Source organism: Artibeus jamaicensis, unplaced genomic scaffold (assembly GCF_021234435.1).
Source record: "Artibeus jamaicensis isolate MK-2021 breed Jamaican fruit bat unplaced genomic scaffold, CSHL_Jam_final scaffold_833, whole genome shotgun sequence".
NCBI classification, from domain to species: domain Eukaryota; kingdom Metazoa; phylum Chordata; class Mammalia; order Chiroptera; family Phyllostomidae; genus Artibeus; species Artibeus jamaicensis.
The window spans coordinates 17,606,222-17,627,260 of record NW_026522056.1 but is presented as its reverse complement, the minus strand read 5'-3'; the positions used below and the strand labels follow the sequence as shown (position 1 = coordinate 17,627,260).

The 21,039-nt window shown below is 38.3% G+C and overlaps 1 protein-coding gene across 3 annotated transcripts in view; it reads right to left on the bottom strand.

Moving 5' to 3' along the window:
• TUSC3 (tumor suppressor candidate 3) overlaps positions 1–21,039 on the bottom strand; it is a 118,001-nt gene that overhangs the window by 9,495 nt on the left and 87,467 nt on the right. Inside the window, exons 7-10 of one of the 3 annotated variants that reach the window (XM_037128854.2) lie at positions 13,240–13,303; positions 5,649–5,723; positions 4,243–4,333; positions 3,713–3,775 (exon numbers count right to left, since the gene is read on the bottom strand). In XM_037128854.2, the coding sequence (XP_036984749.1) occupies positions 3,757–3,775; positions 4,243–4,333; positions 5,649–5,723; positions 13,240–13,303 (249 nt within the window). In that variant the 3' untranslated portion in view covers positions 3,713–3,756. Of the gene's footprint in view, positions 1–3,712; positions 3,776–4,242; positions 4,334–5,648; positions 5,724–13,239; positions 13,304–18,287; positions 18,341–21,039 lie in introns of those variants that run through there. The other 2 variants (XM_037128855.2, XM_053660032.1) reach the window with 2 other exon arrangements.

The window sequence follows — 21,039 nt, the reverse complement described above, 5'->3', positions numbered from 1 at the left end:
ATGCTTTTTTTGTCATACTTAAAAACTGTCAAGAATACTGCAAACTGACTACGTTCCTCTTCTCTGGAAAGTGCTCCGGAGCGCTGCAGTCTGTTTCAGCAGAGAGAAGCTGCCTTGGGTGCCGCTGTCAGCTTCTGTCTGGACTCCTCTCTGCCCTGCCCTGACCTCATTATCAGCTTCTGTCTGGCCTCCTCCCCACCCGCTGTCATGATCTCATTACAGTTCAGGATAGAGTGCAATGCGCAGCACTGACTAATGACTGGCGTATTCTGAAGTGGGTACGTGCATGGTCAAGTTTGACTTGGGTAGCAATGTAAGATGGGCGCTACTCAGCAGGGGTAGTGAACTGTACAGAGGGAGATTAGACCGCAGCCCAAAACCAGCCAGATGTGCCCAGAGTCTCCCCTCTCCTGGCTTAAAAGGGCTGCAATTAATTCCCTTCTAGTTTGCATAGCTTAATGATTGCTCCCAGTACATCTGGAAGGCAGAGGGGCACTATGTATACAAAGAAGGAATGGAATGAGGGTCTCAAAACACGGCTCTTTTTTAAGTCTGGCTCTCTCCTAATTTCTCCCCACAAGAGCAAACATTCAGGATTTAGATAAAAGTGTTGCCCTTGATTTGTTTAGGAGTGCTATTCTGAAAGTGTTAGCAAGGTTGTTATTTGAAATTCTAAATAAGTTTTCCTAGAGAACATTATTGAAAGTGATAGTTCTTTTCTCAAATTCAGGTCCAAAACAGTTAGTTGGGATCAGTGTTCAGCAGAGACTTACTGGGCATCTACTTGTAGAAGAGCACCGTGCACAGGGGAGAATGGCGTGGGCGTGATTCAGAGTAACACAGTGACAAATGTGACACGATGGCAGGTGTTATAGGGGTTCAAACGCAAGCCGACAAAGCACAGCTCTGACACTGAGAAAATGTAAAACGCGGACAGCAGCCTAGGCCGAAGGGGCTGACCAAAGAGAGGTAGCAGGGTATGGGACTGATCGGGCAGTCTGTGCGGCTGACCAGCAGTCAGCCAGTCTGTGGAAGGCCAGGGGCTGATTTAAACTTTGTGAGCCATTTATCTGTCAAAACTACTGAACTACGCTGTTTTTTGTGCAAAAGTAGCCATAGACAATACATACGCGACTCTGGCTGTGCACCAATAACACTTAGCTCATGGACACTGAATTGTATATAATTTTTACATGTCACAAAATACTTTTTTCCAAAAATTTACAATGATCAAAACCGTTCTTAGTTTACGTGGCACTCAAGAGTGGGCAGCCGGTGGGTCAGCCCACGCAGTGGTGGCTGACCCTGCAGGAGGCCAGGGGGCACCCTGAAGGCGGCGCCATAGGAAGAGACAGATGGAAAGTTAAACAAAAACTAAGGGGACTTGTACAAAGGTATTACTACACAGCTAGTAAAATCTAGTGTAGAACAGTTGACACTGAAATACACTCATGGGAAAGGAAAACCGGCTTATAAAATATATGGTATAATCCTTTCCTGGGTTCCACATACACACAAGCCTAACTGTCAACATCGATAATCTGGGTGTTAGGATTACGAAAACTTCATTTTCTTCATCTCGCTCATCTGCATCTTCTGGAAGGAACAGGTACTGACTTTTCTCTCTTCTTTATCCTTGGCCTTAATAGACTGTGGAGAAGCAGCAACACAGTCTGCGTGGACTGGAATGACCGTACGTTACTCTAGGGTAAGGGCTGGCTCACAGACGGTGATGGCTGCCACTCAGGGAGCTGAGTTAGGAGGCCGGGCAGCAGTGTGAACGAGACACTGTGCACAGCAGTCCCGGCAGCAGCACTGGGGGCAGAGAGTGACGGAGGCCAAAGTGACTCCAAGGTGTCTGAGTTGTGGGAATAATGGTGTCTCAGGGGAAGTGGGGAGAAGAGGAGAAACAAGGGTGGAAGCGGAGACGAGGCTGTTTTTGCACATGGTACAGGGTCAGAATTTGACGAGTACATTGGACCGAGAATCATCTAAAAGAAAGGCATGGGAGTGTTGTGTTGCCAGGTCCGCGGTGTCACACTTCAGAGGAACTGGTCAACTCTGAACAGGCTATGTGGGTCGCAGAAGGGAGAGACCTCTGTTTGCTTACCTAGTGGTCACTGGAGACCTGTATTACATGAAAAAATGTTTGTTCCTTTTCTCCTCCTGTAAAGAAGCTGAAAAGGTACCAAACACTGGTCTGCTTTTACTTTTGTTTTTACTTATCTAGAATTACTTATTCTTTCTGTTCTTGCTGTGCTACACACCAGGACAGGGTCAGTGCTCTTGAAGGAATGAATGCTGTCCAACTGGGAGCTGGGTAAGTTTTCTACTGACATGCTCAGCTGGACAGAATTCTCCTGTGTGCAATCTTAACTTCCTGTAGTGGTGACAGTGACATTAGGGCACACTGTCACAGGTTCAGGGTTGGCTGCTTGGCTTTTATTTTGGTATCCAAAAAAAGTGCAGATGGGAGGAAAAACTTGACTGCTTTACACAGCACGGATCAGCTGCTAGCTCAATTTTCACCCCTATGTCATTGCCTCGTAGTTAGTGGAGCTCAATAGTTCACTGTCTTCGGGACTGGTTAACTTGCACTCCATGTTCAAAACTGGTCTAAGGGGATAAGAGGCTGTTAGCCAGACATCTTTAGCCAGAAGCCTTGGGCTTTCTTCTTTGTAATAGGTTACTAATCCCAGAGAAGACTTCAGGTCAAAAGAAAAGGACCTAAAAAAGAAAGGCCAAAAGGAATTCAGGGCTTTATTAGGAGTAGGGAGAGCTCTTTAGCAATCAGAACCTTTATGTCACCCACCGTGGCACAGGGTAGCCGATGTCAAGTCTACCAGCTGCCAAGGCCACTTCCGCACACAGTCTACACAGAGAGGGACACGGAGAGCTTTGATACCATCAGAAATGGGGAGAAAGAATAATGCACTCAGCACGTGTGGGGTAAGGCGGAGAAGCGGATGCAGATGAGAACTCTCGGAGCTCCCCTGCTTTCTGTGGGCTGCCACGTAGTGACTTTCTGCCAGTTAGAAACCTGCATTTCCGTGGGGAAACGAACGACCCTGCAGAGCTCGCGCTGATGTAAGTGCCTGCTCAGACTACGTGTTTGGAGGTTCGAGGGGCTGAAAAGTGCGGGGCAAAAGTCAAACCAAACACTGGATTCTGAATAATCTATAAAAATGACTTTGGCTTTATTTCCGAAATTATCAAATATTTATTTAAAATATTAGCACACATTTAGAAAACTTGTATTTTGTTTTATTATCTGGGATGTTAAAGTTTACATTGTTTGTTGTGGGAAGAGGAATTTGACTACAGCTTTCCTGGGCAGAACTGAATATACTCTGTCTACAGTTCCAGTGTGGCTTTCTTCCCTCAAGTAATAAAGCAGAGAAGTAACCAAATGAAATTCTATTTTATTTGGAGTGAAGGGCATATGCATGTATACAAATGTTACTGTTTAAAATATGTACCGCTTTTGCTCAGTGGTTAATTCCATGTGTCCAAGTCTGCAGCTGGAATTTTTATCTGAGGAATTATACCTGTAGTAGCTAAGTACTAAATGGGTAAGGCTGGAATTTGAGATCTCACAAGTATGTTATTTTGCATTTGTAAAACTAATTTGCTGTAACTTGTACTCATGAGATAAAAATGGCCATTTGAAAGATGAGGAAAACTGAGGCTCAGAAAAGATTAAAACACTTGCCTGAGGTTATAGTTTTAAAGTGCCACGGTCCAAATCATATCTTCTCACTCAGAGTCCAGATCACTTTCCAAACACCATGAGGAAACACAACAATACGGAAAAACGGTCCTTAAGAGTCAATTTCCACATGCACGTTATCATTACCAGAGTTAGTGTATTCTTTACCCAGATACCACAGGAGAGAGACAGAGGTGCCTTCACAGCGCTCCTGCTTCAGGCTAAACCTCAGCATGAAACGGACGACCCCAGGGACATGCTCATCCGGAAGGTGTAGTGTGGCTTGATCACCACACTGCCTCTGTATCCTCTAAAAAAAACTACACTCTGCCTGGAAACACGGGCCACGTCTTACTTCTCCTGTTATAATCTATGTGGAACATACCGCAGGTGCTCTAAACTTGCTTAACTGAGTTTAGAGTCTCCGAGCAAATGAGTTAGTTACCTTACTTCAATCCTTAAACACAGATTAACCACTCTGCTCATCCTATTAGTTAAAAGGGAAGATGGTCATGTTAGTATAATAATATTACCTGTAAGGATAGCCGTGGTACTTGGAACGAAATATTGAAAGTAGAAAACTGAAGAAGAACACCACCAGGCCTAACCCCACTAGGCAAATTACTAGAAAGAGACAGAAAATACTGTTAATATCTAGATACACACAACCCAAATGTCCATATTTTAGAAATGCATTAAATTAATTACAGTATACTTACATTTCATAGTTCACGACACATACTGGTGGAACAAATCAGATAATCCAAAATATAATGCATTCGTTGTTTTCCAAATTCCTCTCATTTAACAGTGACACGTAAGAACTTCTGTACTTTCCCAGCCTAGCTTCTCCTGTAATATTTTCCCCATGTGTTTGCCCACTTCCTGCCAAAATTGGTTACTTTACAAAAAAAGGTATTTTTCCTACAAGCCTGAGAGAAGGAGTTTCATCAAAGGATAAAACAACCAACCTGCCTAAAAACGCAGCACTGGCTGGTCCCATGGTAGTGGGTTATCAGAACTCAACTAAAGTTAGTGTCACTGAAGACGCAACGCTGTGTTTAAGACGTGGTGGGACTGTTACGTCTTGGACTGTCACTGGAAACGAGAGCACCAAGACATGCTTCCTTTCACAACGTGGACGTAGAGGTCTGAAGGTCATTGGGAAAGTAGTCACACCTCCGTACTTGTCGGCTTCAGAACTGGTCAAACCCGGTACTTGTCACATTTTGACAACATAACATGCATCTATTGTCCCTTGCTTGTCACTCCTCAGAACTAATTACCCCAGAGCCCAGGGCACGTGGTGACACCGACAAGTACCAAGCCATGAGGCATTTTCCTTGCAGGACGGTGTGGGACTCATACAAGTCTAGCAAGTGCAGTGAGTCCTGAGGAAGTGTGGAGTGTTGAACATTTTTTTCTCATCAAAATGCGACGAGTACAGGGACTGAGGGGTTCTGAAGCCGACTGCCAAGGTATGACTGTATTTCAGTGTACAAACATATGAGAATACTTTTCCTGAGTCAGTCTTTGAATGCACACTGATTTTTGTGGCATAGAAGATACAACATTTGACAACAAAATCTCTGACTCCCCCGCAGAAGTTTCCTTCTCAGCCACTAGGGTGGATGTTGTTACTATGGAGACCGGAGCCTCAGTAGAGATGGGTCCCAGCGCCCCTGACAAGGGTGCAGAGCAGCTCTCCTTTAGGGGCAGTTCCACTGAAAATCACCCCACTCCATTCTAGAAGAAATATACTTCTATTTATTTGCACAGATGTAAGAAGTAGAAGAAAGTAAAAAACCCAGTGACCTTCCTCAAACCAGAACGTTTCTTCAGAAGTTTATGTTTACAGAGGACTTTTATAGTTCCCATTTGATTTAAGTGACTCTTAAGTTTAAAACAAAATGACAAAAACACCGACACAAAAACTTACTCCGTCTTTTCCCAACATCTCCTTTGGACGTTGCTGCCTCATTTAGAAGAACCATCCCCATGGTGATGGCGGCATCTATAGTGATTGTCAAGGATATGGTAGAAATGTGCACGAAATCTGTTAATTTTTCTGGACCCGAAAATAACACGCATTCTGTCCCAGAATAGTTAAATTAAAATGCACACGGAGGTACATACAATATATCCTCTTCATACTGCTTTTATGCTTTGGAGTATAGTTTTGAAATCTGGAAACAGGATACCTGCCTCTGTTTCTTTCCTTAGGACTGCTTTGGCAATACCTGGGACCTTCTGTGGCTCTGTATGGAATTTTGGAATTTCTTTTTCTTTCTGTAAGAAATGTATTTGGTGTATTTTGATGGTATTCACACCAAATCTGTAGACGGCTTTTGGAAGTATAGCATTTTAACACTATGATTTCCTCCAGTTCCATGAATAAGGGATGTCTTTCCATTTGTTTGTGTTGCTTTCAATTTCTTTCAGTGAACTTGTAGTTTTTGTTGTATAAATCCTTCACTTTCTTGGTTAAATTCATCCCTAAGCCTTTTTTTCTTGATGCTATTTTGAATGGGGCAATTAACTTTTCTCATTCTCAGCTATTTTATCAGTAGCGTATAGACATGCAGCTGATTATGTATCCTGCAACGCTGCTGAAATCCTTATTGGTTCCAAGTTTGTTGGTTGAGTCTTTGAGATTTTCTACATAGAAGGTATCAACTGCAAACTGTAACAAATTTACTTCTTCATTTCCAATTTGGATGCCTTCTCATTTCTTTGTCTTGCCTAATTGCTTTAGTTAGGACTTCCAGTATTATGTTGACTAAGAGTGGTGAGAATGGACATCCTTGTCTTTGTTCCTGATATCAGAGGAAAATATTTCAAGTTTTCTCCTTCATTTTTTCTACATTGTTAGCTGTGCATTTCTCATATGTGGCCTTTACTATGTTAAAGTATGTTCTGACTACAGCCAGTCTGCTGAGGGTTTTTATCATGAAAGGATATTGTATTTTTGTGAAATCTTTTTCTGCACCTGCTAATGTAATGTGACTTTATTTCAGTTTATTAATGTTATTCATTACATTTACTGATTTTTGTGGGTTGAAAAATGCTTGCATCCCAGGGATGAATCTTGCTTGGTCATTGTGTGATTCTTTTTATGTATTTTTGAAATTGGTTCACCAATATTTTCTTGAGAATTTCTGGTAGTGTCCCTATATGATTTCAATAGCAGGGTAATGCTGGCCTCATAGAATGAGTTTGGAAGTGTTCATTACTCCTCAGAATCTTGGAAGAATTAGGGGAGGACTAGTATTAATTCTTCTTTAAAGGTTTAGTAGAATTTTCCAGTGAAGCTATCTGATGCCAGGATTTCCTGTGTTGGTAGGTTTTTGATTACAGATTCAAGATCTATTTCTTCCTGATTCAGTCTCGGTAGATGTGTTTCTAGCAATGTATAAATTTCTTCTAGGTTATATAATTTGTTGGCATATATAATTGTTCACAGAAGTGTCTTATGACCCTATGTATTTCTGTAATGTCCGTTGAGTCTTCTTTTTTGTTTGTTAATCAAACTGATTTGTCAATTTTATTCATTTATGTATTTTTAAGACTAACTCTTAGGCCTTGGCCAGTGTGGCTCAGTTGGTTAGAGCGTCATCCCTTAAACTGAAGGGCTGCAGGTTCAATCTCTGGTTGGGGCGCACACCTAGGCTGAGGGTTGGGTCCCGGCTGGGGAGTGTACAAGAGGTAACCAACTGATGTTTCTCTCCTGCTCTCTCCCTCCCTTCTACTTCCTCTAAAAATCAGTAAGTACGTCCTTGGGTGAGGTTAAAAAGAAAGTTCATCTCATTTCGATCTTCTTTAAGTTAAAAAATCTTTAGTCTAAAGGGTGATTCAACACCAATGTTTCCTTGTTGGGTTTCTGTCTGGAGGGCCCGCCCACTGCTGATGGCGGTGCAGTGAAGTCCCTCCTGTTAGAGCGATGCCTGTTTCTCCCAGTATATCGGTCAGTATGTGCTTAAGACACTCAATACGCCAATGCTGGGAGTGCACGTATTACGGCTGTTTTACCTTCTTGCTGTACTGAAACCTTTCTCACTATATAGCTACCTTCTTGGTCTCCTTACTGTTTTTGGCTTGAAGTCTATCTTGTCTGATCTAAGTGTAGTACTCCAGCTCCCTTCTGGTTTCTACTTGCTTGGAATATTCTCTTCCATCTTCTCATTTTGAGCCTATGTTTATCTTCAGAGGTGAAATGAGTCTCTTGCAGGCAGCATATAGTTGGAGCCTATGTCTTTATCCATCTGGTTACTCCGTGCCTTCTGATTGTTAAATTAATCCATTTACATTATGATAATCGGTATGTAAGGACTGTCTACTGCGTGTTATCTTCTCCCAGTGACTGCTGTGTATCTCAAGGGCTTCTTTTCCCTGTTTCTACTCGCTTTTGTAAATTGGTGGTTTTCCATGGTGACTTGTTGAGTCTTCCTTTGTATTTTTTAAATGTTTTCTATTATGTTTTTGCTTGTGATTTTTGTGAGGCTTACATATATCATCTCAGATGGAGATGCTGTCGGCAGAAAAAGATGATCTTCATTCTTTTATAAAGATTCCATCCTTTTAGTACTCCCCCCCTTTCATATTTTTGACATCAGAAAATACCTCTTTTCCATTTGTGAATTCCTTAACAAATTGCAGCTTTTATAATTTTAATGCTCTTTACCTTTAACCTTTATGCAAGTGGTTAATATATGTACAGTTTTCTAATTCTAGTCATCAAGTATATCTGAGTTTTGTGTGCTTTCATTTTGTGTGTGTGCTTGTCACTAATTAGCATCTTTTCATTTCAGCTGGAAGGACTCTCCTACATTTCTTGTACGGCAGCTCTAGTGGTGGTTAACTCCTCCAGCTTTTGTCTGGGAGAGACTTTATTTCTCCACATCTAAAGCGTAACTTTGCTGGATAAAATATTCCTGGATGACAATTTTTATCTTGCAATAATATGAATATGTCATTCCACTCTGTCTTAACATATAGAGTTTCTGCTGAGAAATCCAATGACTGCCAAATGTCAGTTTCTTTGAAGGTTACTTTATTTTCCCTGGCTACCTTTATGATTTTTTTTTAATCCTCAGTTTTTGACGGTTTCACTATAACATGTCTTGGGGAAGGTCTTTATGCATGGGTCATTTCTTTAGCTTTGTAGACTTGCATGTCTAGTTCCTTCCCCATGTCTGGGAAGCAAGCTGAGGTCCCATCCACCTACTTTCTGATACACAGGTGCCTGCATCTCCTAGGGGCCCTGCTGTACTGCACAGAGGGACTTCTGTTTGGTAAGGGGCGTCTAGCTGGTTGTAAATCAAGGGGAGAGAAAAAAAAGAAATGACTCACAATGCAATGCTAATGAGGTCATTTGTTATCTTTTCCCTTTAATGCGGCAAAATTGTGAAGTCTTTTCATTTATAAATTTTGGTTATTGTTTCTCGCTGATGAAATTCAGTCCTATCCCTGAGTCTTAAGAATACTGCCTTCTAATAGCATTGAAGTTATGTCATTTTCTACTCAGAACACTACTTTCCACCTCATTTACAGTAAAAACTAAAGACCTCAAGATGGCCTCAAGGCCACACATGATTTGTGTCCTGACCCACTGCCTATCCTTCTAGACCCTGTTTGCTCTTGTTCTTGTCCTTGCTCTTCCAACAAGACAGCCCCTCTGCCTTGCAACCGTGTACTTGCTGTTCTTCTGTTTGGTGCGCTCTTCCCCCAGTGAAGAGGGTAAGAGAGTGAATGTATGGTGAATAAACTGTAATTTTTCTGAGACTTGTTCTGTTGTTCTAAGGTTGTTAATGACTACCCCACAAATCCCCTGGTCTAGTTTGTGAATAATTTTGCACATCTGTATTAACATCACAGCAATACATATTTCAACTACTGTGTAGACTCTACACTTTCTCTGCTGATCCTGCCATCATCTTATTGCTTAAAAAGTTAAAATACTGACATGATCCCGCATACGATAGAAGCTGCTAGTTGTGTAAATTACACACAATACCCCAAGGCACTGGGCATTCTACTGAACCAATAACAAACCCATTCGTATTACGTTATGATTCATTCTCAATTGCACATGATGTTAAGTTCACTGTCGCTCCTAGGAAGAGAATCACAATTGTCAATTTAAAGATAAATGAGAACAGATGTTGAAAAAATGTATTAGCCCCATTACAGAAGATTTAACAGTATCTAAATCTAAAATTATCTTCAATTTGCAGCTATCATTAATTTTCTATCATTTTCCTTGGATACGTAACACATTAAAAGAAACATTTTTCTCTATCATAGACTGAAAACAAATGCAGAATAAAACATTTTCATAATAAATGGAAAACAAGTGTTTTCTCAAGTGAAAAGCAAATGTGATCTCACAAAAAATATATTAAAATATCTTGTAAGTATTATTGCTAGTATAACCTTTGCAGTTTTATTTCCAACCGATACTTACCCATGTCGTCGTCTTTAGATTTCCGAACTTGAAGCATGTGGGGAATTATGGGATGGGTCAGAGTTTTATAGTTTGCAGTAAAGCCAATCCAGTGACTTACGTGTCCTCTATCCTCTGGCCCATGCAGACCATATTTTGGTGAATTCAGATAAGGTCCGAATCTCTTAGCAAAGCGCAGGTAGGTTTCCAATATCTGACCAAAGTAACTTCTCATCCATCCCCTCTTCACAGTCTGTGACTGTTTTCCCTCATTTCATGTTTGGTTTTTTTTTTACCTGTTGTACCTCCTACTGGAATATTCTCCCTTCCTTAGTCTCTGACAGGGACTTTGCTACTGTATGAAAACGCAGCAGAAGAGTCAGCTCAACCATTCTAGACACCAGGTGCGCCCCCCTTGCTGCCCCCAGCACTGGTTTCCGCACCTGTCATGCCGCACCACAACTAGTTATCAGTCACTTTCTCATAAGTAGCAGATGTCTTATTTTCATCAGGTACGGAAACATAACTGAATGAAAAGTGAAATTTTACTGGGAGAACATAAAGGATTACATTAAGTTCTCGGTTCACACATTCTGCATTAAAATGTAGTAATGTTTCTTATCCTTTTTATTTATATACCATATTTTGATGTTTACAATGTACAGCCATCCTTTTGGCCCAAACTTTCAGGAAAAAAATGTTTCGCTTTATTTTTTAATTCAATGTTTATTTATTTATATTTAGATATGTGTTTTTTGTATTATAAAGGAATTTTAGCATTTATTTTTGAACATATTATGGTACAAGAAATTTTATGTAACAGATAATTACAAAACACAAGAACAGATACAAGGTATTTCAGGTACTGTCCATGTAGAATGTGCATCCTCATTTTTTCCTAAAATTTGGGCGGAAAACTGTACATTATACACAGCAAAATACAGCAGTTTTCTCTCATTGACTACTCAGGACTGTTCCCTCACCCCGAATAAGACACCGAGAAAATGAACACTACTAGTAGGGAGGAAAATCACATTCTTAGTAAATGTAAGGTTGCAATCTATGACATCAAACAACTCCCTCTGTGCTTCCTTAGGTTTTTCCCAACAAAATTTTATATACAGCAATTGCACCTAATCACATCTGGCTTTACTAAATTTGGAGGGGGGAAAAAAAGGCAGAAATGGTCTCTATAGATAAACAAAAAGTAATCATCTGGAATTTACAATTTTTTTGCATAAGGGAAAATATATACATAAATGACAAAAAATACAGTGAGTTAAAAAAATAGACTCTGCCAAAGAAAAGTAAAATCAGACATTATTATATAATGGCTTCTTTTTAACTTTTACCAATAAATTTAGTAAGTCGACTACTTTAAAAGAAATTTTCTTTTCCATAAATATCTATAAAATAAGAAATAAAGCAAAAATAATTACTGGTAACATAAAGAGAATGGGGGCTGCTAATAATTGTTTTATGTATTACTGTGAAAGCCCTACATAGAAGATTGCATGTTTATAAAATTTCTTTGCATCCTAAATGTCAACATCATGTCAATAAGCTATGAAGTGAAACCTTAGAGAATTCCTGCCATCCCGTGAAGCTCTCGTTCCTTTCACTGGGTACTGCCGATGTGTTTAGTGGACTGGCTGCTTTGAGTAACACATGCTGCTAAAATGCTACATCATACATCAAAACAGGATAGAAAAAGGAAAAAAATATATGAATAAATAGGAACTAAAAAATTACCTGCAATAAATACTTTGTTTCTTACTATGGTACTTTAACACAGATGTATTTTGCTTCATAAATACATTTATGTAATTAAAAGATAAAGTAAGAATACACATGACCTTGCCATGTCTTTTTATCATGGAGATGTTCTTATAAAGATATCTGTAAATATTTCATTTTCTCACCTAAAGCCCCTCTGATACGCAGAAAATATTAATCCCTTACCATATTTAAGTTGGAACACAGAAACCTTGTAGTTACTGATGATAATCACAACATTTGAGAATGTTTACTCAAATATAGGTATTTCTAAATCCAATCTACAAGCCAAAGTAAGACAAGAATAACTCATCATAATAGCTTCTTAATTTTGAAGCCGTGAAGGATATGGATGATTAAAGACAGACAAGAAATGGGCCACGGATATGTATTGTTCCACGTACGCAGTGAGTCTGTGGGGTCAAGTGTGGAAGTAACAAACATGCTGAAAACTGACAGGGGAAGACTCGGTGATTGCTCAGTGAGTTTCAGAGACACTGCAATTAAAATGGAGTCTTAGAATCTCTCTTCTGAAGCTTCACGTCCAAGGTCAAAACTTCACACAATCACACAACCATTAGTGCTCCTCCAAAATACAGTTGTTTGTACAAAAAGTAACTTTGTTCTAAGAATATTCCGTTTGTTTTTTTTTTTAATTTTTTAAATTTAATTATTTTTCAAGTACAGTTTTCTGTCTATTTCTCCCACCCCACCCCGTGCTCCCCACCTCCCTCCCATTTCCACCCCCCTTAGTCATTGTCCCTGTATCCTTTGTTTTTAATTAGACACTTGAACCTTACCTCCTTCCTAATCTATTTTCCTCTTCGCCTGTCTACCTCCAAACCATAAATTGTACTGTATTAACTGCTTCAAAACAATAGTTGGTATGTTCCAAAAACAGATTTCCAAGTATCCTATACTCTTCTGACTAATCCTAATATTTAAGGGAACCAGCACTAAAACAGTGTTTTCCGTCTTGATTTTAGCATCAAAGGACACTTTCTTCTCCCCATTAAGATCCTACAGAGAAAACCACACAAACTTCACGATTAAACTCTAGCCAGAGATAATCAATGCAGTGCAAAAGCTATAATTTGGAATTTGATAGTCAGTAAAGAAAAAAGAAAATTGTAGTCTGTTAATGATTCAAAATAAAAACAAAAATTATAATGGAAAATAATTAGCATAGGAATTAGAAAATTTCACATAGCAAATTTAAAATTTCCTATATTTTACAAGTCCTGGTATTTATTACCAGGGAAAAATAACCTGGCAGCCGCCGGCTCTGTGCTGTCGGCAGGTCAAAGGATACTCAGCACCAGAATGATGTGCGACTCAGCCACGAACTGAGCCTGGCTGCTCCCGTGGATGTAGCTCTGAGAACACAAGACGGAGAAGCGAGCGTTACAGGCTGGGGAGGAGAAGTTCTGTTTTGTTTTGAATATTTTGCAGTTTTCTGTCATGAAGATAATGGAAAAATCTATCAAACTCCATTTATAGTTCTTTTGAATAAAACAATTAGTTAACTAAAATAACATGAAAATGTTGGTAGCTGATAGCACTTTAAACTGTAGGAAGCAACTTAATATCACAATAAACTTACATCTTGTTAAAAAGTTAACCACAAACACAAATAATGTAATGATTTTTCCAGAGTTACTGCAAAATGATCGCATATGGTACAGATTAGAGCAAGTAAGTATACCAAGTCTTTGTCCATTAAAATAATTAAAAAAATGACCTATCAAATAATTTTTTAAAATAAGGAGATAGCTTTATAAATGCATTTCATTAGAGCATTTTCACTGATTTTAAATATATAATTATTAAAACTGGTTTAGCTTATTGAGAAATGTACAGTTTTCTGTATCTTATAAGACCTGTATTAGTTGGTGCCATAGTATAGGAAATCTGACATAAATATTCATCTAGGATATTTTGCTTCTAATCTGAATTCCACAGTATTTCAGCTGTTAATCTCTCATGAAAATTAGTTGCTTTGCAATTGCTTTAAATAAAAGTCATTTTCCACGTTTTCTGTTATTAAAAAAATTCTGAAGAAAAAATAACTATGATATAAGATCAATATCCTCAACTTTACATCACATATGAAGAATAACTGTGTCACCAAGAAGGAAAGAACCACTTTGGTCTTCTCTAAATTTTCCTGTGTTTTTATTTTTGGCAATACATATGCATGAGAGCATGCATACTTCACTGGAGACAGTTTTTAACTAAGAGAAAATTATTCCTTCTTGGCCTGAACCCTAAATACATCACCAAATGTCTCATATTCAATATCCCCTCACTTATAAAGTTGGGGAAAAAAAGTACATGATTCCCATCTCTTTCAAGTATATAAAGTCTTCTGGTTTAATCACTAATTCTATCTTGATATTTTCATATAAAAGCTGTTCTTCATACACTAATCTAAACTGTCTTTGCTTTCATCTCAAATTGCTCATTAATTTCATAGTGCAGCTGCCTCATCCAAAGTTGTATGTAGACATACTCTGTAAGCACAGCTTCAAGCAAACTGGATTCAAACTATTTCTGGTCCACTCACATTATAACTTCCGAGGAATCTTATCCTGTGTTTTATTCTGACTCTATTTATTTAAATGTCCTTATATGGAAAAAGTACGGCTTTGAAAATCATAGAGCTCATCATTTAAGGCTCTTAACATTAGGAAAAAATGACAATGTAGCAAAACAAATATCGATACTATAAGTTATGCTCGACATCAATTCAAGTTTGGTTAAAAACTAAAACCCTCTGAACTAGGAAATGAAGGATTTATTTTAATAATTGTAACATCAAGGATAATAAGAAAATAGAACAATACCAAGTACTAATAATAAACTTACCACTCATTTTGCATAAGACGCTTAAAAGTTCTACATGCAATATACCATTGCATATAATATCACTCATTTACATGCAATATCACTCAAACTTTTTTACATGCAATGAGAGGTAGGCATTTTTTATTATGGCCATTTTGTAGATAAGGTGCCTGAGGTTTAGGAGAAGTGGAGGAACTGGCCCAAGATTTCATATGTAGTGTACACACATGCTGGGATTTGAATGAAGTCTCTGACTTTGGACCCCAGGCTCTTATACAATCTACTACCTTGTTTACTGGACATTTGACTGGATGTTCCACACATGCTAGCGACCCCACTGTCGTTCTTAACACCCATACAAAATAGTTATTGCCTTGTCATCTTCCAAACGAGGAAATTGGGATTTAAAAGAATCAGTTTGCTTAAGATTGCATAACTGGTAGTTGGTGGAATTAGGATTGAAACTTGAGTCTAATGACCTCCAAGATTCATGCCTTTTGCACCATACATTGATAACAGCAAAAGAAAAGGAAATCAAGTGAAACACTTTATAAAAGCTTTATCTGGCAATCAATTAAACGATGAGCATGAAAGTAATTAAAGTCAATATCTGTATGACCGACTGAAATGTTTGAGCATAACAATACTGGATATTGCAATAAGATTTATATAGACCAGAGGGTAGTTTGTCTGTATTAGAATCAACGATTTAGAGAAGCAAGAACTTTCCAGGCGAGTGGTTTCAAAATGGTTTTCAGTAATAGACTCCATTCTGGTCAAAGTCTACTCAGTAGACTTCCATCTTTGAAATTCTGTGGTCAAATCTCCACCTCACTGGACTTGATCTGATAAATCGGCTGCGTGTGATCATTCCCTCCTGTCTTTGTAATACTTCCTTCCCTTGACTTGTGAGATGTCACTCTGGATTCGCCTGCTTAACTGGCTCCTCTTCATCAGGCCCCTTGGCTGATCCCTTTCATTATCTAAACTCTGAGTTCTGGAGTAACTCAGAGCTGCAGAGACTTAAGCCCCTTCTCTATATTCGACCTTCTCAGGTGTTCGCATTCAGTCCCATGACTTTAATGATCATTTCTGTATTGACGATTCCTACCTTTCCGTCTCCAGCCTGGTCCCTCAGACTTGCATCTGCTCTGTACATATCCACCCCAACTTGGTAATATGACAGTCTTCTTCGTAATTAGACTCCACTTGGAAGTGTAAAACTAAAATGGTCAAAACAAACTTTCGATATGCACTGCCCTCTCCATCCAACCTCCTGCCTTTTGATCTCAGAAATAGTGACTGAATTTTTCCAGTTTTTTAGGCCAAAACCTTGAAATCATTCTTTTCTCTTCCCTCCCTCCCTTTCCATACAGCCAATCGTTGAGAAAGCATGGTTAACTCTATTTTCAGGACCCAATTCAAATTCAACCCCTTGTGACCACTTTCAGGAAGTGCTGATAGAGCATCCCAAGGGCTGGAACAGACTTGCCCCAGGCCCAGCAGTCACGTCTTCCATGCTCATGGCAACAGCCTCCTTCGTTCTCCCTGCCTCTACCCTAAGGTCCAACTGTCAGATTAATCCTGCTCAAACGAACCAGATTCTGTCATTATGCTACCAGAACCCTTCAACCCTTTCTCAAATGTGTGAAGAAAATACATCATTAAACCTCTTTTCTGCTTCCAGTCACCAAGACAGAGAACCTACACATCTCCAACTAATTTAAAAATACAGCTAGGCTAAAAAAAATTCACACTTGGTCTTTAAAGACTTTTTTCACTACAACAAATCTCTAACACTTGTGCCTTATTTCTTAAATACACGAGGTAGTACAGAGTAAAGGCTTGTAGACCATCCTAATTCTATCACCTGCTGTGATATCACGAACACATTTCTTAACGACAATGATCTCATCTTTAATAGGAAGACATCCTCAAAAGTGCTGTTCTGAAACTCAAAGTCGTGTTAAGTAATTAGCACGGTACCTGCTTTTCTCAATTGTAATTAAGAAACACCCCAAAATAAATCATTTTAAAGTCTCTATTCCAAAGAAACTATTTATGTTCTGACCACTAGAAGAGCATGCTTAAATGCCATTCAGAAATCCATTTTATTTTACAGGTAAATTTAGTGTTGAGCTGGTAATTTGTAAAGATGATATGTACGAACCTATACTAACATTTGGCTTTTGTCCATATTCTTTAGTTATATCAAAATCACCTTAAGGCCAGATACACAAAAGATTTCACAGCTTAATAAAGTAGAATTCATCTAATAAATTTTTACTGGGCAATTATTATGTCCTAGGCACTGATTTAGGCAATGGGATCCAGCTTAACCAAAACAGAAAACAAACAAAAAACTGAAACAAGAAAACTATATTCTCACGAGTTTACACATTCAAAGTGTGAGAACGCATTTTGTCTGTCACAGGGCACCAGAGAGATTTCTGGCACTGACTAAAAGCCGTGTGAGCAAACACAGCAATAAAAGGATAAATATGCAATCCTAGAGGACTTAAGTATCGACCTTAGGAAGCTATCTTTCACTTGGGGGCTGGCTACTATAATGACTTAATCTAATTAAGATTGACCTAAAGTCCACGTTTTAAGCTCTTTTTAAAAATTTGAATTTAAGTGATACATGTACTTTCAAAATCCTTTATAGAATAATGAATTCCTTTACAGTTTTAGCATGATGTTCATTTATATCTTTCTCTCTCTGCTATTTGCTAATTCTCATGAGGAAGATATTAGTAAAATGGTCATTGAATCTTAAAAATATACATATTTAATTTGCATTTATAACTACAGTGCATTTATTTGCAGATCAGGCAACAAGACAAGAAGAAAATCTGTATGTCCTTTGATATTGAATATGTATCTATTTTTTCCATGGAGACAAATGGTTTGACAAATGGTTAATATAAATGTTCTTCCCTTATCCAGCCCATTGAACACTTCCTAGAGCATACGAACTACAATTGAACAAAAGAATGATTAATAAATAGTACTACATCAGAACTTTCATTACCATGACTTACTTAGAAGCCATTTTTATACAGGAGAAAAATGAGATGACTTCAAGTTTGCATAGCATAACATAAACATATATGAATAATACACTTAATTTCAAGTAACATACTTGAAAATAAATTAGTATGTTTTATTACAATGGTTCTGATACCTCTTACACAGCAGTATCAGAAAAGGAAATGGAAGTTAAGCTAAATATAGTACATTTCAGAAGACAGAAGAAATTTTAGTCCCTTTACTTTATTCCTAAATTCTTGGAAGGTAAAAGCAGTAATTATGTTCTGCTTTTTCAAAATAGTAATTGTGCTGGTAGTGAGTAATCGTTAAGGAATCCTTTTATGTCCTTAAAGTTCTGAAAATAATGCCACTGGGCCAACAGGTGGCTGTCTGGGAAGGAGCCATTGAGATGAAACGCTCCCTGAACTTCAAGGTCAGGAGTCTTGGTTTCTGGTGCTGATGCTATGCATTCAATTTAAGAAACTAGTTGTTAATCTTGATCAGTGCAATCATCTGGATTTAAGTTTCCTAATCTGTGGAAGAAAAACACTGAAATTTATTTTACCAAGAAAACAATGTAGTAGAGCAGTTTATAAAATTGATTTCAATCAAAAATCCTCAATCTGCCACAAGTGTGACCTTGAACACAATTACTGTAAGCCCCAAACTGTTCAACCGTGTAATGGGAAAAACAAAATGTGAAAAGTGAATTAGATAATATACGTAAAATACTTAGCATCGGGCTGAAAACCCAAAAGCAGTCAATAAATGTTATCTATCATTCTTATCTAAGATTCAAATAAATTTAACAACTTTATTTTAGTCATGTGACTCACAGATGAACATAATGTCTACTTGTTTATGACTATCATTAATCAATAACAGTTGACTATATCTGGCTTAAATTCTCCTGCCAGTGAATAGTTTTTTTAAATTTCTTACTCAAGTCTCTTACATACCAAGCTAATGTTAAAAAGATTATCCGTGAAGCAAAAGCAAGATATAAACAACACACCTATTCAATAAACCCTAATGAAGATCGTCTTAGATAAATGAGCTTTCAAGAAAAACCAAGTAGTAACATAAGCAGAGTACAAAATATTGTTCAGTAATGTATATAAGCCAGGAAATAACTCTTTTGAAGACAATAACATGTAGGATTCAGATTAGTTGTTGTCTCTTATTCACTGACAAAATGTGTACTGGCATCTATCTTCTTTGGAATAAGTTTCATGAAAAAATAAACAAATAAATAATGTGCTTATTAAGCCAATACCATGCAGATTTGATTCTAATCATTCTAAAAACTGTAAAGTGTTTAAAAAATCATTTATGACACCAAGAAAATGATGAATGAATAAAACTAGGATTAGGTATCATTGGCTGTTACCCAAAGCACAACTGTCTTAGTTCAAGGTCATATCCATGAAAGCGCTCCTGGTCCTTTGTATCATATTAAAATACATGATTACAGAGTGTACCCAGAGCCCGTCAGCAGCTCCGGGGACACTGCTGTGACTACCCTGTGCCACCCACACAATGCCGTCCGATCTCTTCATGCAGTTTGACTCAAATCGTATCAAATGAGGGGGACGCTTTCCGTGTGTAACAGAATGACACGCACATTTTCTCTTTGCATTTTCATTCCTGCTCTTGCATACATTATGAAAAGTTACCTGTGTAAATCCTTTCAGCCTTTTTTATCCCCTTTTTTTTACTTGTCTGTACAAGGACAGCAGATACTTGAAATTTAATAAATCTTTTAAGTGATAATCTCCCAAATACCTAGCATAGGAGTCTTCTAAGTGTCACAGTAGTAGAAAAAAAGAACACAGTAATCTCTCTAGCAACAAAAAAATGTGGAGTATGAAAGCCTGGTGTTTTCTTTGACACTATTTCCTAAGAAGTGAAAAGGGTTGTCTCATTGCTTTTATTTATTTATTTTTATCCTTTATTTTTTACTGTATTTTTCCCACCTACTATTTATCTCCCTTACATCCCCTCCCACCTGCACTCACCCGCTCCCACCACCAGCACTGTCGTCCAGGTCCCTGAGTTGTTCTAATTTCTGACCCCTCCACCTCTAACCTCCTCCCTCCCAGAGCCGTCAGCCTGCTTTTAAATAAAGTTAGCTGTTCTCTGAGGTTAATCTTGGCTGTTTAAGATTTGCCAGTAGAAAAGCAACTGTTTTCCTCACAGCCTACATAAAATAAGGGATCTGCTTTTTGTGTGTATAATAGAATCAATTGTTTTTTTACCATGTCATTCTAAGTAAATAGGATGGCATTTCAAAATCTGTAAGATAACAGGAAGGCAGTAATGACACCCTGGTCCTGAGTCTCCTTTGTGTGCAAGAACACTAAATAAAGTAATCTTTATTAGTTCCTTTTCCATTTCTTTCTGGGGCTATCACTGTACAGGAAAGGATTCTTTTGAGATGTACCACCCTGTTTAGTATTAAAATTAACAGAAATACTTAGAGGCATCCTATGATCTTCCCACTGCATGATGCTATAATCTTGCATAAGATGAAACCAATCAATTGGGTGTTTATCAAAAACTAAGTGTGAGAGCAGGCAGGTGGGCTTCTATTGAGCTAATGACAAAAAGTATTCTGGGTCACCACTGTTCCTGAGCAAAACGAGCTGAAATCCCAAGGTACTTAGCACTGTGACATTCTGATAAAAGATTTATCTATTTCCTGTTAGTTATACATTTCTAGCCCTTTCCTTAGGGGTCTTCTTTTTATTCATCAACCTACATCCACTTCTCTGAGTCAGCACCAGTTTTTGCAAGGCTGCTACGCCAAATGGCAGGTGCGATACAACTCATAAAATAGCTAGGCCATGACCTTCTGGATTTGCCTGGAAAAGAGATATAAACAGGTATTATCTATAACCAGGTGGCAAAGACCACCACTGTGTTTGATTTCTCCAGAGGCTATGTATAGCTCACACTTGAAATTCTTAAGTACTTCATTAAATATTCAGATTAAACTAAAATAGATTACAGTAGACATAAAACAGTTCTTCGTGAAAACAGTGATAAATTGTATTGCTTGCCAAACTCACAATATTTTGTCTCTGTCATCTCTTAGCAATAAGGCCCTGCTCTTGTTAACTGAGATTTTAGGACATCTTTTAGCCCTGTTCTAGCTGAACTTGTTGCATGGCCGAGGCGGAGTGTGAAGCCCTTCTCTACCCTAGCCATACTCTTCCATAAGCACAAGTGC